General features: G+C 41.2%; 3 protein-coding genes across 3 annotated transcripts in view; 1 reads left to right on the top strand and 2 right to left on the bottom strand.

Moving 5' to 3' along the window:
• Positions 1–10,729, bottom strand: part of scn8aa (sodium channel, voltage gated, type VIII, alpha subunit a) — a 49,036-nt gene extending 38,307 nt beyond the window's left edge. The window contains exons 1-5 of the mRNA XM_014982228.2: positions 10,402–10,729; positions 3,884–4,002; positions 3,095–3,184; positions 1,746–1,874; positions 840–931 (exon numbers count right to left, since the gene is read on the bottom strand). Coding sequence (XP_014837714.1) covers positions 840–931; positions 1,746–1,874; positions 3,095–3,184; positions 3,884–4,002; positions 10,402–10,680 — 709 coding nt within the window. The 5' untranslated portion in view covers positions 10,681–10,729. The remainder of the gene's footprint in view (positions 1–839; positions 932–1,745; positions 1,875–3,094; positions 3,185–3,883; positions 4,003–10,401) is intronic.
• Positions 10,730–14,580: 3,851 nt separating this feature from the next.
• Positions 14,581–18,801, top strand: LOC106914976 (acrosin). Its single transcript, XM_014982244.2, has 5 exons — positions 14,581–15,565; positions 17,134–17,317; positions 17,506–17,780; positions 18,086–18,228; positions 18,307–18,801. Exons 1-5 carry the CDS (start codon positions 15,499–15,501, stop codon positions 18,541–18,543), a joined length of 906 nt encoding a protein of 301 aa, XP_014837730.2. The 5' UTR covers positions 14,581–15,498; the 3' UTR covers positions 18,544–18,801.
• A 1,144-nt stretch (positions 18,802–19,945) lies between these two features.
• Positions 19,946–25,312, bottom strand: part of dip2ba (DIP2 acetate--CoA ligase B (putative)a) — a 50,485-nt gene continuing 45,118 nt past the window's right edge. Inside the window, exons 32-38 of the mRNA XM_014982238.2 lie at positions 25,036–25,206; positions 24,892–24,953; positions 24,760–24,817; positions 24,609–24,683; positions 24,283–24,457; positions 24,067–24,190; positions 19,946–23,388 (exon numbers count right to left, since the gene is read on the bottom strand). Coding sequence (XP_014837724.2) covers positions 23,136–23,388; positions 24,067–24,190; positions 24,283–24,457; positions 24,609–24,683; positions 24,760–24,817; positions 24,892–24,953; positions 25,036–25,206 — 918 coding nt within the window. The 3' untranslated portion in view covers positions 19,946–23,135. The remainder of the gene's footprint in view (positions 23,389–24,066; positions 24,191–24,282; positions 24,458–24,608; positions 24,684–24,759; positions 24,818–24,891; positions 24,954–25,035; positions 25,207–25,312) is intronic.

Below are 25,312 nucleotides of genomic sequence, written 5' to 3' on the forward strand. Positions count from 1 at the left end.
TCATTGGCATTTCACTCATTGCTTGTCCTTCTACTAAACTGTAAAGATCAACACATACTGTATATGTTGTATGTGAATGTAATGTCTCTCTTTCCCATTCGTAGGAGTGGCTAACAGAAATGTATCATCACCAGGAAACAGAAGGTGGTGTATTATTAACATCATAAGCCAAGAACCAATTATAAACTTTAATAAAAAGTATGCATTTAAAAATGCTTTTATGATTTAGAAAAAACCAAACACATCACAAAAGAATAATTGCATTCAAATTTAAGGTGAGATCGAAGCTGTAAAAGCTTATTTTAACACATCTTTACCTCTCAAATCCAACATTCATCACATGTATGTCATAAAAGAGTTTTTATTTTTTTAATTTAGCTTGCTTTTATAATTTAGCTTTAGTGCATTTAAGTACCCATGAGTCATTTGTAGTTTGGTGCATTGTGAATTAAATCATATTTATTTACATCAAACTGTTTCCATTGAATGAGAAGTTATTCTTTTCGATCGTGAAACGACGTGATTGGAGGATTTTCGTAAGCCTTTTACTTCAGGGTTCCATTTAAGGCAAACCAAGCTGCCTTGGAGACGAGCCTCGTAATGAGAGCGCTGGTGGGGCAAGAGAGAGTGCAGACACTTTGAATGACCTCAGAGGAGACTGCAAAGCCTATCAAAAATGTATTAGTACCATTTTTGATAATTTTGGAGGAAAAATAAATAAAAACATGGCTGTCTCCAATTCTTTTGTTGCTGCTTAAATCATAACTTTAACCATAATAATAGTGAGTAGAAAAACAAAGGGTGCGAGGATCAGCCTTAGTGTTTAAACTGAGTCTCACCTGGAATGACAGAGATAGTTTTCAATGCTCGGAGAACTCTGAACGTTCTCAGCGCAGATACATTGCCCAGGTCCACAAACTCTGTTACATATCTGAAATAGGGGAAGGATCACACACAGAACAAACACGATGACAAAAACCACACACGCCAAGAGCACAACACCACCGAACCGGGAGGAGACGACGCCACTCACAGAGCCTGTCCACTGAGGAGAAGGGTGGAAGGTAAAAGGAAAGAAAGACACACACACCTAACACCGACCCCGCCCCACCTTCCCCTCGCCCCATCCTGTCTTACCTGGAATTACAGAAATAGTTTTCAATGCCCTCAACACCCTGAACGTGCGCAGAGCTGAGACATTGCCTAGGTTTACAAACTCTGTTATATACCTGCAGGATCAAACCACAGTTACAACAGCTCATTATATACATGCATATAGAAGATGAAAAGATGAATTATCCCCACAGGTGGGCTTTGTGAGAGACAGACCGACAAACAATGAAATGTGATTTACTGAGCACTCTGGGGCAAAAACTGGCATGATCTACCTAATGTAAAATAACAAGCTAAGGCAAAGAGTCTTTGTGAAGATGATGTCAACACCAAATGATCAAGACCAAAAAGGTGACTGAGGCAGACAGTCAGATGGCAAGAGGAAGCTAAATCTGAGGTATGGGAGTAGTCACTGGATTGCGCAGTGCTGGATGGAGAGCCGCTTTGATTCCCAAAAAGAAACACCAGAGAAGTTTTAGATAAATGGAGGAAACGCAAAGATGGGTTATCAGATAGAAAACACCGTAAAAGCTCTAAAAGCAAGAAATGTAATCACTAACGCATCAATTTAGACACTCGCATTTAATAATAGACTGTACATCAGAATGGCAAAAGAAAAGAGAAATACTTACGCCATCGAAATGACCATGAAATCCAGCCAATTCCATGGATCTCTTAGGAATGTAAAATTATCTATACAGAATCCACGTGCGGTGATTTTTACAAGAGACTCAAATGTATAAATTCCTGTGAATGTGTACCTGAAAGACAAAAGTGTGGAAAGGATCAGTTTACTGGACCGGATCAAATCTGGCTCATTTACAGGAACCTGCAGCAACTCACTGTTAAAACACCCAAGAAAACACATTTAAATTTAGTAACCAAAAAGAAACTTTGTAACAATGTCAACATTTTCTCTTTCAATAGAAAAAATTAATACACAAAATGTTTGATTTTGTTAATAAAGAACATTGTGTTTTACACAGAAGGTAATATTAGTGGCCTCCTGTTATTTCAACTACTAATAAGTAATAACACCATTTAAGTAAATTGGCAGCTAATACTTTATTAAATGCATAGGCCTACTGTTGCACAAACCATAGTATTATTGTGTATATGCTAAAATAGTATTGAAACAAAACAAGTTTTGAGATGTAAAATTTGCAGTCAAGCAGCTGCTAATATCAGAGACCAACATTTGTCAACATGTTAGCTCTTAAAATTAGCAGCTGTTTAGTTTCTACTAGATAAAGTCAGGAATTGAAAATATTGGTGTTATACAGAGCAGAACATTGTTCAATAAAACACTGAACTGTTATATTATACCATAACATTTCAACCTTGTACCTCTTATGATGCTAGCGTTTTAGCTTAAAAGCAGAATTGGCAAGTAAAGGCTTTGAATAGAAGGATATTTATAGGATTGAACACAGCAGCATTGTTATTACAGTATTCTTGTGTTGTTTACACTATGGAGCAATATTATAGGATAATGTTACAAAGCCAGCAGCTGCTCTTAAAATCCAAAGCTAAGCTGTTAGCATCGTCACAACTAGAACAGAATGTTGTATAATAGTCTAAAGAGGTACAGCCATTTAGCTAAGAGTTACCAAGTACTGTAACAACAGAATATTCTTGTGTAATTTATTATACTACTATATTTTTGCTGTAAAAAAAATGTTTAGAAGATAAAATTAGCCAAATGTTTTCCTGGGGTTAGTTAGCTTAGCTTCTAATATTTGCTTTAGCTAAAGTTTATGGTAAATTAAAACAGAAATGTTAAACTATAATGTATTTGTAGCTCCAAATATTAGCAGCTATCAGGGTTTAAATGAATTAAACATTGTCTGTTGTTTTCAGTTTCCAGTTTCCTGCCTACCTTTGTGCTACGGAAGTGGGAATGGCACATTCAGAATCACAAATGCTTAAACACTTTGCATGCATTCATAATATTGTGTGAGGATAGGATAAAGATACTTACTCTACTTGTTTTGACCACTCAGGGGGATCACTAAAGGTCATGAATATACAGTTGGTCAAAATAGTACACATAATGATCATGCTGAAAAGAGTGGAGCATGTGTTAAGGAAAAATACCATTCATGGTGAACAAACAAACTTTAAAAACATTAATATATCCAAATCTCAGTGTCTCAGAGGACACAAAAAGATTTTCAAATAACTAAACAAAAGTATCTCATATATACATCTGTCACAACAAAGCGGCATGAAGGTCAAAAAGGAAACCACAAATTTGAAAAACTTTGTACATCAGTTTGTTTTAAAAACAGCATCTGGATGTAGACTTTTCACTACTTAGATGCAGGATCAGATTTCTCCATGCAGTCATTCATTTGGCAATTTTGACCAGACTGAGTGTATTTGACTCCGATCATCTCCAAATTGCCATCTACCAACAACTTTCCAGCTCTTACTAAGTCTTTAAAAGCCCACCAAACAAAGTCAGGCACAACCTCGTGCAGTTCATGGGGGGTAATCAGGTAGATTGCACAAATAGTGAGGGTTTGCTTGGTTTACTGTAAAGAATGACTCATCATTTGTGCCAGCCATTTCCTTCTGTGATAAAATGGCTACTGCCTGAACAGTCTTAACATGTGTGGAAGTGCTCTGACTCTCACACACTGATCCTCTCCTGCAGTCGCTGGAAACATCGGCGGCAGAAATACAGAACATATCACCATGAATAATGCATGTGAGCAGGAAACCCTCCTGTAGGCTGCAGTTAACAGCACCATTTCAAAAAGGATATGAATGTATCAAAATTTTAATAGCTATTCGCCTAACCAGATTGAAAGGACTTATGAAGTACAAGGCAGGTGTGGCACTAAAACGGAAGATTGTCTTCCCTTTATTTATCACTATAAATGTCTGTGGAGAGAAGAAAAGCAGACAGGAAAAGTTCGAGTTAGTCAACAAAGCAGCACGGGCGTTTACATTGTTTGATTTAAAAAAAAAAAAAAAAGGAAGAACCTTCAGGATGTTTCTGATTTCATTTATGCCATCAGCCAAACACTCCAGCCGTTTTAGCAGAAGGAAACAAGCGAGAAGCTGCCACACCACTTTCTGTGGGTAACCTCATAACTGTCTGAATAAAACATGGCAATTTCCCTGAAACTTTAATGAAACTGTGCATTTGCACAAGTGATATGGGTCCTTGTGCTTTTAACAAGGCAGCCCTGACAATATTAAGTTCTGCATAGCATCACGACGGACGGCTCAGCTAGGAGGAAACAGGAGGAGGATGAAGGAGCGGAGGCATGAGAGATGAGTGATGAGGTCACATGACTGAAGGGAGAGGAAAAAAAAAACAACAAGCCTGAGATGTTAACTCACTCACTGCAATAAGATTTTGTTTACCTGAGACGAGAAAATGACAGAATGGTTGCCAACGACGCTAATTTGATAGAAATCAAATGTTAAGTGGATCTCAGTCAGAGCAGTATTAATAATCTTAAATATGCCGTGAACGTTTCCTGAAAACAACACAGTCAGACATAATGACAGACTCGGAAATTTCCCCTCGACTATGACATGACATTTCACCCAAACAGCTGAACATTCCTGATCCACACAGACTAATCCACAAATCTGAATGAACGAACAGGAAAGGGGAGATTCCAGTATCGCCAAAAATACAGCGGCGCACGTTCACCCAAAAAAACAACAACAAAAAAAAAAAACTTGAAATGTATGGAGTCTCTTTTTGGCAATGCATGACTAAACCGCTGCAAAGCTACTGAAAATTTCATAATACGGAGCTGAGCAAACAGGAGAGCGGGGGAGATGGAAAGCAAATGAAGCAGGCGATGCAGGCAGGCAGCAACTGTGGCAGCGGCAGGCTGAAGGGGAAGCGGGGTGGAGGGAGCCGGAGCGACGGAGCTGGGCAGAAAGACAGCAGGATGAGAAGGAGCAGAGGAGGAGAAGGGTGGCAGACAGAGAGAGAGAGAGCGAGGGAGAGAGGGGGGAAAGCAGCTTCCACACAAAAACTGGAGCCAGCAGACAGGCAGGGATGCAGCATCTGCAGCCACAGCAGCCATTCAGAGAGCGTCTTCTCCCTGCCTCTGTGGTAAATGGTCGATGGGCTGCATTTCATGGCTCACATTACCTCACACACAATAATAGATCAAAAGCTGAGCTGCTGAGCTAGCCTGCTGTTCTGCCTCATACCTTTAGTCTATCATTACAGCTGGTGCAAATATAAATCCTTATCAGAGGCCTTTATAATTTCTATAATGGCTATTCTTGCATAAGCACTTCAGTCATTCCATAAGTTACTCCATTCGACCTTTGATTTGAAAGTGAAAATGTTCACACTCTCTCAGGCGTTATATCTCTGTCCATCTATGGGTTTTGGTCAAAAGTGAATAAAAACGTAACATGCTTAAAGCACACTGTCCCAGTCTGACCACAGTCTCCCTCCTTTGGGACGTCACAAAAGTGGAATTGGGAGTGAATAGATGCCACACATTTCGTACAGCATCACAAAAACAACAACAACACTTAAGAACAGGAAGAATAAAGCATCTAAGTGCAATTTATGACCCTAATCAATTAATCACATGATAAATTAAAATGAGCTTGGTCATTTCTACTCTGATGATTAACATTTTTTGAAGGGCAGTTTTGTTTAGTGACATCATAATCAATTTTATTTGTGTTTTTGGGTTGTGTGTGGTTTTTATTTCCTTTTTATCTATTGTTTTTAGTCGGTGTGCTTTGTTTTGGAAATTAAAAAAATGTCTTCCTGTTCCAGTGCGAAGTGCTCCGAACAAAATTAAAGTTTATTTGTCTTTGAGAAGGCAAACTCGCATTTTTATGCCCAAAACCAGTCTCACAACAACACTGTTAGCATTTTTCACAATAATTTCTGGGACAATTTATCATCCAGCAAAATGTGAGGTGCCGGTACTCTGATTTCTGGCACCCAGGTGAGTCTGAACTGTGGACCTGTGCCTCTCTGCAGTGTCCAGATGGGCAGCTGGCACCCAGGGTGAATCGTTAAAGATTCACCGATCTGTGGAGTTGACAGCTGTCTAAATAATTCCCCACATCAGATATCTGCTGCTCCTCCTTTGGTCTTCAAGACGCTGTTTGTTGACAAATATTCCCAGTTAAACATCTGAGGCCTTTAATAAGAATAAACTGTGAACAAATGAACAACATTCACTAATTAGATCATTTGTGAGGGCCATAGCTTCGCACTTGGTTGTTCAGTTAGGGGTATCAGAGTGGAGCCCCTGAATACAAATGCACACCACACTTTTCAGATGTTATTTTAAAAGATGCTCTAAAGACATTTTTTTTTTCTTCAAAATACAGCAGTACTTTCTGTTGGTCAATCACATAAATTCCTAATTGACATTTGTGGTATTAATGTGAACAAATTTTACATTTAAAAAGAAACTTTTGGTTTGCCTTTGAGGCAGTTAAATACATGAAAATATGTCTTATTGCGGCAAAAGACAAAGAGACAATGTCTATAAAAGTGTGTTAACTCCACCCATCAAAAAGTCTATCTCTGTAAATTTTCAGATAACTAAGATGTATTTATATCAGCTGTGAGCCTTTCAGATCCCATTCAGGGAATGTTTTCCGTCACTGGCGCCGAATTCATTCCTTAAATCTGTGCCTTTTCCATTTGACGATTGTCGCTGCTCACTTTGCTCACATTTCATGTCAATAATAACATTGACATGGGAAGGTGGAAATCTATAGAAATTGGAATTAAACAAATATTTATGGTCATGTCAGGCACTACTAACTATGTAAGATATTTCTATGCAAATCACTTAAACTAAGAGAGCGAGATTCACTCGGACTGAGCAAATCATTTAGAGTGCAGGGGTCGTCAAGTTTGACCCTGAAGGGTCAACGTTTCCCTGCTTCAACACGCCTGGTTTAAAAGAATCTTTTTAAAAGAGCAAAGCGCCTTTAACCAGATTAGACCTGAGAGACTGATCGTTATTGATCTTCACTGTCTTGTTTCAATTCTTTTAATATTTTTGTCGTATTACTTTTCTCTTATTTCTCGCTTTTCAAAAATACATCATGTGTAATGCTACATGCAATTTTTACTGTATGTGTTGCTACGTGGAGAGAGCGGGTGGGTTTTATTTTTGTAGTTTTTTTTTTCAATCAAAAACATAATGTACTATTGTGCACCGGATGTAGATATTGGATGGTTGTACATTCTGAATAAATATACCTGTACAAAAAAAGAGCCAAGTGCCTGCAAAAGATGCTATGCAGTTTGTGTAAAAAAATATAAGTCCTGTTAAAGTTTATCATGTGTTTTTATGATGCTTACAAAACGTACCTTCTTGGTAACCCCAATGAATCAATTAATCGCATGATAAATGATAAATGAGCTTGATAATTTTCATTTGAATGACTGTTTTTCTGTTGTTTCTTTCTTTCTACCAAAGACTGGATGACAAAAAGCTTCAGTGTGCTGCATTGGTGTCAACTAGGTGATCAGGTGATCTCTTTACAGAGTCTTTGTTGTTTTGTTTATTTATTTTGGATATTTAAATCATCTTCCAGTTACAGTGTCAAGTGTTCATTAGAAATTGACTTTTATTGATACTTGAGAGGGTGCACTTACATTATTAAGCCATTACCATTATATTACTTGAAAATAGTCTCAAAACAATATTATCATTTATCACAATAACTTCTGGGACAATTTATCGTAGAGTAAAATTTGTTATTTTATGTTGTCATCCATTTTGAATATGTTTTCCTTACAGACCTTAAAAGGTTCATAAAAATCTGCTGAAAGTTAGGGGATAAATATGTTGCATAAATGCTGATAATTGTGCAATTTCTTTTTTTTTTCTACATTTGAAACTAGTACCTGACACACATTGTGTTTTTCATGCATTATAGCCCAAAGGAAAAAGAATTGTCAAGTTAAACCTGAGAGAAAAACCAAAAATTATGTTAGGCCAGGAAAAAAAGCCCCATTGGTGCATCTTTATATTTTAAGCATTCTTCAGCCAATAAGCTGCAGCAGGAAGGTTAGCAGGTGCGCTCATGCATCCCTGCTGCACATGTAGTCCATTTCATCCCTTTCCTTCCCTCTGTCGCTTGACTTCCCTCCAACTCCTTAAAAATCAAGACAGAGTTAAACCGGGAGGACTGCGCCGCGTCATCACCCGGCTCTGCTACGGCACAATACGAGAGAGAGTCACAAATTAGGACCTGCCGTGGTGAAAGATGAATCTGAACCCACTGACCCCTCCCTTCGTCCTGCAGACTGTGGACAACAAAGACACACAGCTCAACCACCAAGGTCAACACCTGATCTGACGTCACGGCGCCGCTCGACATCCGAAGCGGCATCAGCTCTCCCTTCGGAATGAGGCTGGGTTGATGGACCATAATTGGATTTGCCGGAAGCACAAAGAGAGAAACAGGACTGGCGCAAAAGTCGAGTCGAACCAGAAAGAGTGCATTCGAGACCAAAACAGAGGAGGAATGAGGAGGGGAAAAAAAAAAAAGATGAAGGTATGAAAGAAGATGGAAAATAAACAAGCCCCAATTAACGCTGGACCATGTTTTCCACGTGTCACTTGAATCGTGTCTCCTCCTTGTGCGCCGGGCTGGTGCGTTACATAACAGGCAGCGTGCACGGTGAGAAGACGGGGAGGTTTGAGACGGAGACAGACGGAGAAGGAAGAGGAGCGCAGGGCACCCCCCTCGCTCGCTCACACATGCCCCGAATCAACACCGATCACTTCACCTGATCATGACTAAACACATCGTTACCAGCTACCAGCATGCACGGAAATGTATGGATGTGCATACATTTCCGCAGCATTTCCTACAATTAGTATGTGATTTGTTTACGTTTTTATTTACATTTCTATGTTGAACAAGTCACAGAAGAAGATAACTGCTGGAAAGTTCACTGAGAGCCATTTTATGAAAGATTTTCCCAGCTTCCACGCAAGGGTGAATAAAGGACAACTTGGTTTTTTTTGTTGTTTTTTTTACATCATGTCATTTGTACTTGTGACATCCGTAAACAGCTCTCCCTCGTGCTCAGTCTGACTCATCCCACATTAAGACAACCTCGGTCTCCTTCAGCTGTTTCAGGATGACCCGTCGCCGATTACAGTCGGAGCCAGCCAAGGTCACACCTGGGCCTCCTCGCTCACGCTGACGTGACGCGAGGCGTGACAGAAGCCCCAGAGAGACACGTGTCCTCCTGTAAGACGACGACAGTCGTCTCCGCTTCCTCTTCCTGCAGCGGATTAACTCCAGAACAATTTGGAAGCGCCGTCATGTGGAACAGGAGGTTTTCAACCTTAGCTGTCCCTGACCTTTTCCTCAAAGGCCCCAGAGAGCACGTCGGAGGCAGCGGCTCTCCTCTTGCTCCTTCAAAGAAATATTATTGTGCTCAAATGAAACAGATTACCAAAATAACTGCAAACGCCGCACATTGCAAAAAATTCTGTTGAAATAATGTTACCATAGAAAACATCTGCATTTGGTTGCAATGAGCCTGATCGATCATCACAGAGATTTTCTCATGTCAAAAACTCCAACAAACAACAAAAAGAGCCTTTTACGTAGCATATAAAGAAAAAACAAGCCAAGCAGGAAGGGTGAAATGTGATGGCATGTGATTGATATCATGTATAATGAAATCCCCGGTTTATAATAGGTCTAATTTGTGATTTTGGCAGCTTGAGAAAGAGCAACCAATCCCTAAAACCGTGCTGAATACTTGCTGAAACACACTTTTACGTGACAGAAGTAGTTAATATCTCAAATTCAACTAATGGAGTTAGTAGTTTACTTTTTCTCTAACAATCTGGATTGGTATCGCCTGAAAATGTCTGTGCCATGTCGTGGCAGAGATTCAAAATGAATAGTTTTCCTCTGATTATCGAGTGAAGTACTAAAACATTTGAGTTTCAAAAAAATGAATCCAAAACACAAAACCCCCCCCCCCATTTACAGTCAAACTTATCAACAAACGGCATGCTCTTTCCATGCGAGTTTATTAAAAAAAAACGTTTTTTTCTTTTGCATTAAAAACCACTGCTTCTATCAAAAATACCAGCAGCACATTTCCTTCTCTTTCAAGTAATTTAGTCTCAAGAATAAAAATCTGTCAACATCGATATTGGCCAAGAAAAGTCTAATCGGAGCGTCCCGGCAGCCTGGCGAACCGCACCAACCAGAAACATCCATCCAGTTCTCATCAAAAGTAAAACAAATCGAAAGACCCTTAGAGGAGGGTCTTCTAAAACTCACTTTTTGAGAGTTCAGGTAGAACGGATCCAAATCCTCCAGTGGTACCGCCACCATTCCTTTAGGGATGTCCCCATAGATGTAGGGCAGGCTCTTCCCGGCCTCCAGGTCGCTGTTGGGTTTGGGCTTATTCTCGTCATCGTCGTCGCGGTAGCTGCTGTCCTGCTTGGGTGGCTTCTTGTTCTTCTCCTCTTTGAGGCGCTGCTCAAGGACCACCAAAGATTCCCTCGTGAACTTCTTGAAGCTATCAGGTCCTGGCGGTGCAAGAAGGGGTGCAGCCATGTTTTCATCCTGCAGCTACTTGGTCATTAGGTTTGTCCCATCCACAATAGCAGCTCTGCGAGAACAGAAGGCGATGAGGTCATGAAGCACGGCGGCGTTTAATAAACGCAGAAAACACATTTGTGAAAGAATTTTATCCAGAATTTTAACAAAATGATGATAAAATTATTTATTACTTCTTTTTATTTTAGGTAACTAGGCTCATTCACTGCATTTAATATTTCCAGAACAGGAGCAAACAAAAGCTATAGACATCATGGTATTTTATAATTTTAGTGCAGCAGAAACACACGACTACTTTTTTTTTTTCTTCCGAGAAGGACAGAAGGCTCTGCAGTGATCCCCGGTTTCACTCGTTATGATTTTTTTCAAGAGCTGTGAAAGTGTTGACAGAAAGGCCTAATGGCTGCATGACTCAGGGTTTTTTCTTTCTCTGACATGGCTTCTTGTATCAGGACACCTGCTCAAGCTGCTGTGGAAGGAAAGAGGAAGGAGCATGAAGGGGAAACCTGAAAAACATGCTAAAAAAATTTAAAAAGATACATTCCCATATATTTTCATATTTTTAAAAGCAGTTGATCACAATGCAGATCTGATTACTTTGTTTCACAGCAGAGTAGCTCAGGTTGAGGGGGAAAGCTGCCTCTATGGCAGCGCTTTGTTGTGTTGATCTGAAGGAAGAAGTCTAAACAGGTTGGATCCAGCATGTGTGGGATCTGCAAGGATGCTAGCCGCCCTTTTTCTGACACTAAGCATGTTTAAGTTGAGCATGGTAAGTCCTGATGATCCTCTCTGCAAACTAAACCACACAGTGATGGACGAACACAGGGCTGCAGCTAACGATTATTTCAGGAATCAATTATTCTAGCAATTAATCGGCTAATACCACATTCTGCAGATTTTTCAGTTACCACATAGAAGTACATAAGGAAATGCAAATCAATAATTAAATTCCTTTTTTTTTAGTGATAATATATAGGAAAGGAAGCATCTGCAGCTGAAACATATTTCTAACACCAATATGTGAAAAGCTCAGCAGTTTCTGCTTGACTTAAACATCAATACAGTGTAGGGCTGATGTGTTGATTATTTTTTTGATTAATAATTGGAAAGCAAAATTTGCTTATTAGTAGATTTTTTTTTTAATAGAACTGGTAAAGTGAGGCTACTTGAGGAGTTCTGCGTAATACATACTTGAAGGATTTTTAATCCTAAATAGGTTTTTAATAAAAAAGAATGTCAGCCTGCTGCAACGTATGCACATGTAGCGTATGGACTCAATACTTGGTTTGGCCTCCTTTTACATACATTGCTGCATGGCACAGAGGAGATCTGTTATTCTGCTGAGGTGTTAAGAACGTTTCCGTTACTTTAACATTGACTTTCAGCTGGTCTGCATCGTTGGTTCTGGTGTTCAGCTTTGATGATACTCCACAGATTCTGTGTGGATTTTAGCCAAGGTGAGTTTGATGACAAAACAGATGAAACCAGGATCATTGAACCAGATTTTGGTGGGGGGTATTTTTTGACAATGTGATCAAGTCCTACTGTAAATAAAATCAGGATCAGCAAACTTTTACTTTCATCTGAGAAGGACTTCTGGTCCACTGAGCAACAGTCAAGTCATCTTTTCCTCAGCCCAGATAAGATGCCTTGTTTCTGGATCAGGAATCAGACAGTTGTAGGAGACATCTGACTCCAGCTGCCGTCTTTTTGAATCTCCTCCAAGCTATTGTTCTCCCTAATGTTTGAATCCCTTTTTCTGCCACACGTCAATTAATAAGTAGCACTTTGTGAACATCAAACTTCTTTAGTAATGTCCTTTTGTGGCTAAAGATCGCTTTTTTTCTTTTTTTTTTTGCCAATGATGAAATCAGTGGAACCTGCTACCCACCAGTTAACCCCCTATTGTAGACCCAGGACTCTGTCTGGACTTAAAACATACTGAATTAAATACATTTTAATAACTAGCAGCACTGTGGTTACATGCTTTCAGTTTACTTGTCGTGATTTTTTGTTTACTTCTGTTTTATTTTTGCTGTAAAGCACTTTGGTCGTCTTTTGGGTGTTGTAAAATATATAAATAACTGTTTGTTGATGATATGACTGTGTGCTGGGCCACCATCAGGTCAGCAGTCTTTAGGCCATATTAGGATAGTATTTCTTTATTATTAAAAGCATACATGTAATACTCTAGAAACTGCAAGTCATAATGATTCAGATTAACAGAAATAAACAATTAAGACATTTGACTCTGAATGTAATGAATTGATGCCACACGGGCTTCCCTTTTTGGCATTAATTGCTGAAACATATGAACTTTCTGACGTTACCAAAACGACGAAGCACCTGCATGTTTCAGCTTGTGACTAAGGGAAGGTGGATAAAGCCTGAACAGGACCGTCAGCCATATCTGAAACACAAGGCCCGTCACTCCCCTGCTCCCCTCTTGCATAACGCTCTCTAATTGCAAATGCTCGACGTGTGAAGCAGAAAAAAACAACAAAAAAAACACCTGAATCCGCCCGACCTGGGATGAGAGGGAGCGAAGGAACGTACCCATACACGCAGAGAGAGGAGAGAAGGCAAACAAGCGCGCAGTGAACACCGAGGCGAGCGTTTTATAAAATGGACCCCGGAACCTTCTGCTGCTGCTCTGCTGGCGCTGTCCGCTTCAGCACCGCGCCAACGCACGCGCACAAACACGTGCGAGGCGCGCGTGAATGCGTAAACGCGGGGTGCTTTGGAAAGAGAGGGGTGGGGGCTGAGGAGGGGGGCAAATCGGATTGAATTAAAATAAAAACTTACGCTTCCTAAGTATCAACATGCAGGCTAAGATTTATCCACGAATTCAGCCTGAGTCATCCACGCTGGGTTTATCTGATCACATCCTGGGCGTGTTTTCGCTTAAATTGGCAAACCGCATTGAATAAAGTGTTTGCTAAAACACACACACACACACACACACACACACACACACAAAAAAAACGATCAGACAGAAGATGGGCCTCCAGTCGCCATCATCTGTCATTTTGGTAAATATTTCATCAAGCAGGAAAAGTCCTGGTCCGCCTCTGAGCTGGAGGTGATACTGCGCAGAGAAGTGGCCCGCTCCAACCAAAGCGGCCGAGGCAGCACTGCTGCAGTGGGTGGTTTGTATGTTGCAAATGTCACGCTGGGAGACACGGGTTCGCCAGACTTGCGCGTTTCCTCCTATATCTTTTTTCTTTCTCCCCCCACAAAATAAATCACTCCCAACAAACACAAGCCTGGAAGATACGCGGTGGTGAAATGCATCAAATGCGATGTTGTTGTTTTTCTTCTTTTTTTTTTTTCCTCCCTCAGTACATTCTGTGCGTTTTTGCGCGCAGAGCATCTGCACCACACCCGAGGAGCCATGTCGACTGCCAAATCAATAAGCGTCTGTGTGAGTATGTGCAAAAAAACACAGCGCGGAGAGTTAAAGCGAAACGGGTGGGGGGGAAATAATAAAGCAGCACATATAGTTTTGAAGCATGAAGACATCCCGTTAGATCAGCAGAGGACGGCTACTGCCACACTAAGATCACCTGGAGGACCGGGCATTTCTTCACTGTCATCATGGCTATATACTTACACATCCTTGCTCTGAAAGCCTTCTGCTTCGAATGCATCATCCTGGACTCCCAAGAGTGAAACAAACAAACAACAACAAAAAGAAGGATGCAAGAAATTTGCAGATTTTCAATGCAGGCTGCGCCCTGAACCAAACCAAACCTCACTTACAAATCTTTTTTTTTTTCAAACTGTTCGACGGGTTCCAACGTTTCCGCATAATCCACACAAAATCAGACATAAATATAAATCTTCCCTTTGCTCTAATCCAAATAACAGATTTGTCAGAAGGCGCTGACACCCTCTTCCTTCCCGCTCCAAAAAATATATATAAATATATATATAAAAAAGAGAGAAGACGCGGAGCAGCGAGCGGCGCTGCGACATTCAGCCCACTGAAGGAACAAAAAACCCCACCTTCCAGCCACGATTCATCCCAAACCGGCTGCAAATATGAATGATACTCACTTATGCGACGGTTACAGTGAATCCGGTGAGTCGGTGCAGGACTGCAGATGTGGGAAAGGTTGAGGAGGAACTGCGGTTGTCGCCATATTGTTGCTGCTATCTTCCCCCCTCAGTGCGAGCAGCAGCTTCCCTGCATAATTGATGACTCTCAGCAGAATGTGAGGGAGTGTCGGGGAGCGCGCCTCGGACTAGAAATCCTAAAGGTCATTCAGGCCTGCAGCTCCTGCAAAACCCCACAGCGCGACTGATTATCCCGATCAGGAGACACCAAGTGTTTTTTTTGTTTTTTTTAATCTATCTGACTGAACGGGTTGACTGAGTGCGAGTCGACCGAGTTCAGTGAAGGAATTTATTTTATTGTTTCTGGGCTTTCAGTTTTACGGCAGGCAAACTGCATGATCGTGCTCAAAGGAAGTAAAAAAATATATATATTTTATACGGGATAAATCACATTAAATATAATTTAGATTTACATAAGAGGATGTAACCAATGAAACAAAAAAAAAAAAAATCAGTAAACTTTGTATTTGAAGAAATATGCTGAAATGTAGCTTCCACTCAGTTGAGTGAAACTTTCTACTTGCAGGAAAATACAAAATGTACTTGTTTAACGAGTTTAAGATTTCACCAATCAGTTTAAAGTGATTATGACGTCACGGGAGGAATTGTTTTGGTTTACCTTTAAAAAAAAAAAAAGAAAGAAAGAAAGAAAGAAAGAAAGAAAGAAAGAAAAAGTCCGGAAGGGTCAAACTGGTGATGGGTCTGAAGTTTTTGCTACAGTTTTTAAGCATCTTGTGTTTGGCCGCAGCAGCTTCAAATCAGAGTAAGTTAAAAACGGGTTGGAAAGTTATGTGGTTAAATGCTTATCTTTAAAAAAAAAAAGAAAGAGAAAAAGAAGTGCAGAGTTATAGCACCTTTGCTCTTTCTGATCTTAGGAAGAAAAAAAAAAGAAAAAAAAGAATCAGAGTTGTCCCAATTCTGTGTTTCTGAGTTGTTAATTGGGACCGGATCCCAAATAACAACTCAGTTCCATCTATCTGATGATCCATTGTTCATATGCATCATCAGAGAGTTGTGCATATTTTTTGGGAACCCAGGTAACAATATGTAGGCTACACAAACACAATTGCCAAAGCTTGCTGTTAGAAAATAGCAAAAAACAGAGGCCTGTTGGGTCACTAAGTCTCCATAGCAACCATAGGACATGTCAACTGTTGTTATTTATGTTTTTTGGAGATTTTCTAACCTTCTATCAAATATAAGTATGTAAAGTGAGATCAATTTTACAAAGACTTTCAAGGTTTCCCCCAGAAAACGGTGGTTGAACGCCAGGGCAGTCACTCATCCAACAGTCCATCGTGTTTTTGAGTTAAAAAATGTTTAAAGTTGACAGGAAACTTGGAAATATCACTTGATAATCATATGTCATTGAGAGATTGGAAGACTAACGCCTGAACACTAACTACAAAGTCTTAAAAAATGCAAACATTTAAAAAGACTTAAATAAAAAAGCATTGCCTAGCCTGTTGGGGGCACAAGTAAAGCCTGGTGGCCCACCAGGCTTATAATACACTGGGGGAAACACTGGGGAAGCAATGTCTGATTAAAGAGGATTGTGTCAGACACTTAAAACCCAGGATACTTATTAAAATAAACATAGTGTGCTTTAGCAGAAAACTGAAAAATGGATCATCACTGGGTCTTTCAACATTGATCCAGAACATTTTTCCAAGGCAAAATGAACCTTCTCCCATGGCCCGTCTCGGTCCTCCAACCCAAATCCTGAAGAAACCCTGTCGAAGGAAGAGAACGTAAGACATGGTACCTATTAACAACTCAATTCAAGTTTCGATATAAAACTAACATAATTAATTAAAGTAGGCATTATTCACGATTTAGTTTACTTTCAGAAAATACTATAGACTATACAATTCCTTAAAGCATTGTGGGACATTGTGGACTAGTTGCCCCTTACTTGACAGTTAAGAAGATGTTCTCAGGCTCGCAAGTTTCTCCTTTTTTTTTTTTTTTCCTCCAGACGCAATTGCTCCAGCTTTAGCCCCACAGGACATGACTCTAAAAATGAAGGTGTTTGCCACTGAGTGCATCTGCAAACAGTAATCTGGCTTTTTGTGTTGCTTTTGGATGGCTTCTTCCTCTCTGCTCGACCTTTCAGCAAATATCAGTAGAGTATTTGGATAAACACAGCATCTTGCCAGCTTGAGCATCTTCACAAGACACTTTGCTTTTGTTCTGTGGTTGAGTCCCACATTCAAAAACTTATGTCAAACTTTTACCAACAGCTCATCTAACACATGGCATGGTTTTTATTTTAAGGCAGAAGGTTTTTATTATTATTATTATTATTATTATTATTATTTTGTTGACCAGGCTGTGGGAAGCGGAAACTGGCAGGGCCACCTGGGGCATCCCGGATAATTGGTGGCCGAGATGCCCCGGAGGGAGCATGGCCCTGGCAGGCCAGCATCCAGTTCCTGGGCACGCACTTCTGTGGAGGGACGATCATCAGCAGCAAGTGGATTGTCTCTGCAGCGCACTGCTACCACAATTACATGTGAGTCCAACTTAATACAGTCGGTCTTCAGAGAATACAAAGTGGTAGAGAAAAAAACAAAAGAATCAATCACAGAGTTTGTCTGCGACGAAAACCAAAAGAGGGATTGCGAAACCAAGTTCGCTTTGATGTGGCATCTTCGTCAACATCATCAGCAGAGAGTTGGATTGATTTGGTTTTCTGTCCAGATGGCACAGCAGCTTCTTGACCGTGTTGGTGGGAATAACCATGCTGTCCAAGCCTGGGCCTCAATCCCAGAGACGCGGCGTCAAAAACGTCATCATACACGAGAACTACGACTTCAACTCATCCAACAACGACGTGGCGCTCCTGATGCTCAAGAGCCCCCTCGTCTTCACAAATTACATCCAGCCGTGTTGCGTTCCGATGAGCATGAACCACCAGGTTGCCCTAAACCTGAGCAACTGCTTCATCACCGGCTGGGGGAGCATCAACTACAAAGGTTGGTACCATGGCAACCCCCTCTCCCCACCAGGTGTGCAGAAAAGCATGAATTTATGATAAAATATGACTATAAAAGTTTTTGTTCATGTCATATTTACAATTAGACAGCCTCCTGGCTATCCATCCATCCACTCAACCACCCACCAAAATTTCAGTGTTCAGATGTGCAAACTTGACTGAGACCCGTCCCCACAGCGGTTAACGATATGACTCTGCTAAATACTGACTTGAAAGGGCTGAATAGTTGTGCAGTCACTTATTTCATGTTGATATGTTAGGTTGTTTTGCTTGCGCTTCTGGCAGGTGGAGCAGTGGACATGCTGCAGGAAGCTGAGCTGGAGCTCATTGAGACGTTCAGGTGCAACCAGAGACACTGGTACAACGGGCTGATCACAGAAAACATGCTCTGTGCAGGAATGCTCTCTGGAGGAGTTGACACTTGTCAGGTTGGGTGATTATTTTATATTTTTGTATGTTTCTAAGCTGCTCAGTTACTCAAGCGTAACACCCTGGTGGTGGTGCAGGGCGACAGCGGAAGTCCACTGCAGTGCTACAGTGAGAAAGACGACAGATATTACCTTATAGGAGTGACGAGCTTCGGGGAGAGCTGTGGACACCCCCACAGACCAGGAGTCTATTCGAAAACCAGCGCATTTGGAAAGTGGTTAGCAGAAAATCAGCTGAAAGATAGAGCTTCTTCACACAGGCTCTTCTGCAGTCTGCTCTTAGTTCCGATATTTGCTGCCTTGACGTTATTCTGAGACATTCACTCTTTGTCTTGCAAAAGACAGAATCACTAAACCACTATGCAAACATGAGCTGTGCATGCTATCTTTATTTTACAAATGGTTAAAAACATTTCGATATTTTTGGTTCATTTATAATTTACGGTTGATTTAAAAGGTTGCTTGCCCCTAATGCTTTTTTTTTTTTTACAAAGCCATAATGATCAACAAAATTGAGGTTTTTTTTTTTGACTAAAACATTTACAAAAAAACAAAAAAACTTTAATGTCAAGGTGAAAACTGATTCCAAAAAAAAGTGCAACATGAAATAGTTGATTGCATAAATATTCACTCCTTTCAAGTCAGTATTTAGCAAACGGACCATTGGGTGCAATCACAGCTCTCAATCAGGATTTCACATTTCATGTTATGTGATAGACAAGCTGAAAATAGCACATCATTTATACAGACAGAAAGAATATGCAATGTTTAATATGTGTTAAGGTTATGAGGTTATTTTAAACCCTCATCTGCCAGGGGTTGTGACTAATTTACGGTTTATCTGTAATAAATGTAGTACACCCATTTAATCTCACTATAAATTCAGATGTTCTTTGAAGGCCTCAGTGGTCTGTTAGAGAACATTGGTGAACAAAACACCTTCATGAAGACCAAGGAGCACAGCAGACGGGTCAGGGACAACGCTGTGAAGACATTTACAGCAGAGTAAGGCTATAAACAACAGCACGGTTCAGGTCATCATCTGAACATGTAAATGGAGTACGACACAGCTACAAAGCTACCAAGACACAGCATCCCTGCTCTAACATAATCAAATGATGGCTCATTAGCAGGCGTCTGGAGAAGTTTATGCCATTCAATTCAGCCATTTGATCCAGGTGTGTTGGAGCAGAGACGAATCTAACACCAGCAGGACCTTTAGCCATTTAGCTAAATGGCTAAATGCTTTTTTTGTTGTCTTTTTATTTATCATTCTCAACTGCTAATTTTAGAGCATCTCAGACCTAAACTCCTTATTTGATGAATAAAATACTAAAAGAAATCCAGAATCTCTGAAAAAGTCAAGTTTTATTCAGTCCAGCTGTTATTTTGCGTTACTTTATTAAGAGCGACTCGAGGAACTAGTTTGTTCAAGCGCGTTTAATTGCCCAGCAAATAATGAAAACGCAATATTTAAAAGGAAATAGTGCAACAAAAATTGTAAGTGATTAAGTTAAAAAAAAAAAACAGCCTTACTAAGTGTGAATATCTGTAGTTCTTCATTAATCCCACTTGGCAGAGACCTCGTGTTGGCTTAATGTGGCGTTTTTTGTTTTGCTTTATAAAGAAGCAGAAACAGCGACCCCTGGTGGCAAAAAGGCGGTATTTAGTAAGCTCCAGAAAAGCATCAAGATAGAAGAGAAAAAAGCCAGAAGAATGTCTGACAAAGCAATTTTATTCGACATGAAACACATCCAATGACAGAGTGACAGTGTTTTTATTTTTTGTAAGACATGTTGTTAGAGGTTATCGCACCACTGACTAGTCCAGAATGTGTTTTTGCTGCAGCTCGACGATGCATAGTGGACAGACTGTTGAGGTATACAGAGTGGACCCTTGACTATTTTTTCTTTTTTTTATTTGTGTGAAATGATCCCTTTTCTTTGCCTCATCTCTACATTTTGTGCTTAGAACAACTTTGAAGGTGTGAGATGTGAATTTTCAGGTGGAAAACTTTTTTTTAAAAAAAGGGCAAAAAAGATGAGACGGGTTGCATCGTTTCCATCGAGATTTTTGCATCAGATCTTAAGAGCTGATAGAAACTGACAATGAAAAACAACGTAAGTTCTGACAAAGTGAAAGTCTTTAGGACCTCAAACGGAAATGTTTACTTCCACACCGAAAAGGACATCCAGGATGAAACCTTTCTACAATGACGTTGACAGATATAAGTCTGTGTACGGCACCTTATTGAATAGCACCAAGGTCTATTGAAAAGGCTTGAAGGCCAACATGAAATTATAAAACTTTATTAAAAGTCGTTGGAGTGAAACAGTGGCGACAAAGCAATTATCACACAGTTATTCATGAGTAACCAAATGACTGGCTCGCGTACATGTGCTCGGTGAAAAGTGGTCTGTGGTTGTGTCGCTGCTTTAGAAATCAAACAGCTTCGGATGAAAAAATGCATCAGAGGGGAAAATATCAATGAAGCCCCTAAAAATATATTAAATCCCAAACGTGGATGGATGGAAAGAGTAAAAATACAGTGGAGGCGACATTTACAAAAAAAGAAAAAAAAAAAAAATTCAATCGTTTGGGATTCTTACAGAAGATGAATCTTGTTGCACCTTGAAAGCCAAATATCACTGTTAGACACACACACACACACACACACACACACACACATACACACTCTCTCTCTCACTCTCTCACATACGTCAGATGATATTGGGAAAGTGCACATTGTTTCTGTTCCCTGTCTTTTTCAATGAGACGTCATTTAACACGCAATGCAGAAAGAAACCCGGTCAAGTATGAAAGATCAGTCAAGTTTTTATCTACAGACTCCATCGCCATGTACACAGTAACACTAGCAATACAGTATCTCACTTCTAAAATACAGTATACAGACATTTTTAACCCTTATCTATTGTACTTTTTCCTTTAAAGAAGTCTTCTGCCATTTTTAAATGCAGGTTTCATAGGGATTTGCTCCTATTTTTGTTCCCCCTCAGTGTTACAGACATTTGGAAGGAATTGGTTTAAATATCAATTCAGATTTTTTTAATTAAAAAAAAAAAAAGGCTTGAAAATAAGGTAAACCAGAACAAGACTCAGTGGAACTCCTTAAAAACTCTAAATTAAAAAAATCACATAGAAGCTCCACAGGTTTTTAATAAGGCAAAAGTTTTCTCCGCACTCCCCGCATGTTGTTCTCTTTTAAAATTCGATAGTTTATAAATCAGAAATGTCTCCGAGGTAAAAGGCACTACCCTGCCTTCTGATCATCTACACGTTATTTATGGACTGCGAGTGAAATCTGCTGGGATTTTCAGATTCGCCTCTGCGCTCGGGTTCGACCGCTCACGGCTCAAATCTGCACCTTGAGAAAAACTAGCTGGGTAACCAAGACGGAAAATGGAAATCACGCGTCATGAAAATGCGATGATTTATGAGCTGGTTTGTGCCTCTCATAAAGTAGCCACGGCTGGAACGAGCTAAGCATCATGTAATGTGGGAATTAACGCATTGCATGTGATGCTCGTGTGATGAGCAGGAAGAAGTAGATCTTTAATGTCCACATGCTTTTCCTCAGCCTGTTTTGATCCTTGAGCTGGCTGCAGATTTCTAAGAGAGTTTTCAGTAAACATAATTAGCGTTGTGGCTAATAAGAGGCCCAAACTGCAGCTAAAATCTTTAACTCTGCTCCTGATGTGCTTATGACCTGTTTGGCTTATGTCTGTATATTTTTCTTCTACTAGTCTGTATGCAGACATCTGCTGCACTTCCAAAAAGCATGCACATCTAAATGTCAGAAACATCTGCAGGTCCCACAAAGAACAGGCGCTTCAAAGTAAAAAACAAACAAACAAACAAACAAACAAAAAAACAACCTAAAACTTCTTAGACAATCACAGTTATCCTATCTTAACTCAGCAAGTCCTTGCACACTGAAAAACAAGAAATCTGTTTTATTTTCTCTAATCCAGGTTTGTGAGCAAGGGAATGTTTGGGGTTTTATTCTTTTTTCCACACACAAATGTTATTCAAGTGTATTTTTAGGACATTTTGTGACGAGCGAAGGCCGACGTACGTTCCTGCGGGCTGAAGCAGGACGGGTGTGGAGGTGAGAACCGCAGCGCCCCTGGTGGGGAGTCACAGAGCCGAGACGGGTCTTGCTGGTGGCACTTTTCTTTTTTGTTGTTTTTCTTTTAATACTGATGTGGATTTGCTCCTGTGGAAGCAGCAGCAGCAGCAGCAGCAGCGGCGGCGGCAGCAGCAGATGTGGGCAGTGGGGTCTCCTCTTGAGGCAGGACATGGAGCCAGACGTGCAAAGACGTGCAAAAGGTGGAGGAAGTTCTAGTGCGCCCCCTGTCTTTAAGAGTATGGAGGTTAAAAAAAAAACACACACACACACAAAAGAATGAACAAAAGGAATTAAACGATTAAAAGTCTTCTGTCTTTGAAGGGAGTATGTTATTTAAAAAATGTGTAAAAAAAAAAACCCTCAAAAAACTAAAACATGATTTAGGATTGCCGAGGGAGAAACGGGCTTCAGACAGCAGATGAAGATCAACTTTCTTCAAAGTGAACGTTTCCTCTGAGGAGGACAGAAGGTTTCGCCCTCGTTCTTAGAAGTCTCGGCGAACCTGGACTGCAGCAATCGAGCAGGTGGAACGAAAGCAGGATCAGTTTCTGAAAGGGAAGCATTTCACTGTAGCAGCACGTTCGCTGTGCTTGCATCCCCCGCATCGCTTTCTCTTTTAAAATTTAGTCCGAAAGCTGACGTGGTGGAGAAGGAGGGGGGATGGGAGGGTTGCAGCTGCTGTTCACACCCCTCAGGTCCCTGTGGGGGTCTTCTCTGACCCTGGCTCAGTTTTCTGCATCGGTTTCTGACCGCATGTTCACATGTTGTAGGCCACGTAGATGGGGTCCAGTTGGTCTGCCAGGAAGGAGTCCCGCAGGTGCATCCTCTGCTTCTCCCCCCTGGAGTTGATGGGGATCACCCCGGGGTCCACGATGACGACCACCCCGACGATGAGGTGGTGCTCCTCCAGGACCACGTTGGTGACGAGCGGCACCAGGTCCAGGGCCTCCTGCTCGGAGCCGCTGAGCTCTGCCACCACCACCAGCAGGTTGGTCCATGTAAACACAGCGCTGAGCACCAGAAAGACAAACACAGTCATCAAGCAAGATATAAGGATCAATGATCAGGTGGGTTTTAAGGCTTAATTTAAAGGAACTCTGTGTTTCGGCAGTTTGGCAGTTTTCTGGAAGTTTGTTCCAGATTTGCTTAGCAGAAAAACCAAAGGCTGCTTCTCCATGTTAGGTTCTGGTTCTGTGGATGCAAAGACCAGAACCCGGAAGCCCTGATTGGTCTGGAAGGAACAGTAGACTTCTAATAAGCTATTTGGTGATTTATAAATCAACAACAGTGTTTAGTTTTTGTGTGTGTGTGTGTGTGTGTGTGTGTGCGTGTGTGTGTGTGTGTGTGTGTGTGTGCGTGTGTGTGTGTGTGTTCTACTTCTTCGCCAGAGCTCCCTTGAAAAGGAAGGTTTTAATCTCAATGGGGTTTTTTTATAACCTGGTCAAATAAGGTTAAGATAATATCTATTTTTTTTATCTGCAGGCAGCCAATGAGATGGCGTTAGAACCAGGGTGATGTCTCTATCTTCCTGGTTTCAGTGAGAAGGCGAGCAGCAGCGTTTTGCATCAGCTAATTTCTTTAGGCAGGCCTGTGAAGATACTAATGTGGGAATCAATGTAACTAAAGATAAGACAGAGAGAAGTCAGTTTGCTGCTGTAGCTAAAAGCTAATCAGCATGAAACCCTCACCTCTCTGCGATGCTGCGGTGAGCTCGGGACACAGACGTCTCGATGTCGATGGGGTGATAGCGCAGCCCCCTTAACTCCAAAGTTTCATCCAGAGAGCCAACAACAAACAAGGCATCATGGCGATCTGGAACAGTTCACCGTGAGAAACGTCATTTCTGGCTGGAAAGTAAAATAACTTAAACACCAAAACGCCACTTTCATCAAAAGCCGTCTCACCTCCACTTGCGTCCAGCAGCTCCGTTCTCTTGATGAAGCCCAGGTATCCCGTCCTGGACCAGAGGGTCTGGGGGTCCCCAAAGCTGAGCTTGGTGTTGAAATGATCCGCCTGCAGGCTCTCCTCTCCGTAGATGGTGTAGTAGCCGCTGGCACTGTGAGGGGAGTTCACCCAGATCTGCACAAACACACGGGGGGGAGGGGTCGTCACTGTAACATGTCTTGTATCATATTTAATTTTATATGACTTGAAAATTTCAGTATGTGAATCTGAAACCAATTTAAGAGAAAATGTAAGTGTTTCCTCGTAAGATTCTCAGCTAACTCGCCTCTCCAAGATGCGAGTCTCCCAGCGGGCCCCTGGTCTCTGGGTTAACTATGATGACTCTGACTCCTGGCAGGATCTGAGAAGGAAAACACAAGACGTATTGAACTCTGAAGGAAACACATAGACGTGTTTACTCATCAGTAAACACTCACAGTGCCTGACTCCATGAGCGGAAGACTCTGTGGCGCTCCTTTTTCAACCAGTCGCACTCTGAAATCAAACAAATAAAAGAAATTATAAAGTTTATACTTGTTTACAGTCATCTTCGAGTCGTTTGCTCCCACCTGTCGTGACGCAGGGATTTCATGTCAACATAAACCGTGGAGGGATCTGGTCCAGAAGTTCCCTAGAGGAACAGAAAGAAATACATGAGCTCAGTGGCTCAAACTAAACAGCTAAAGAGTTCGGTAAGGCGGCATGGAGCTCACCTGCAGGCCGATGGCCAGATTGACCCTGGAGCCGAAGGCGGTGCTGACGGCCCGAGGCGACAGGCCCAGGTCTTTGAAAAGCTTGGAGAAGGACTGCGAGAGCGCGAGGCGGGGTCGCTCCTCAGCCACCACCACACAGCTTCGCACACAAGACAGGTTGAGACCCCGAGCCTGAAACACACACGCAGCTCATGGCAGAAACTGTCGCACGGCGAGCAATGCACACACACAAAAAAATATGGAAATACAAAGAATAGCCCCCTGTGTGCAAGAATAT

This window comes from Poecilia mexicana, unplaced genomic scaffold (genome assembly GCF_051168715.1).
Source record: "Poecilia mexicana isolate PSO_F unplaced genomic scaffold, ASM5116871v1 scaffold_7, whole genome shotgun sequence".
Taxonomy (NCBI): Eukaryota; Metazoa; Chordata; class Actinopteri; order Cyprinodontiformes; family Poeciliidae; genus Poecilia; species Poecilia mexicana.

Bases quoted from the DNA above. Each gene is read 5' to 3' on its own strand.
- LOC106914976 (XM_014982244.2), top strand. From the start codon at position 15,499: ATGGGTCTGAAGTTTTTGCTACAGTTTTTAAGCATCTTGTGTTTGGCC. The intron at 17,318-17,505 runs GTGAGTCCAACT...TTTTCTGTCCAG, and splicing joins CACTGCTACCACAATTACAT to ATGGCACAGCAGCTTCTTGA. The intron at 18,229-18,306 runs GTTGGGTGATTA...GTGGTGGTGCAG, and splicing joins GAGGAGTTGACACTTGTCAG to GGCGACAGCGGAAGTCCACT.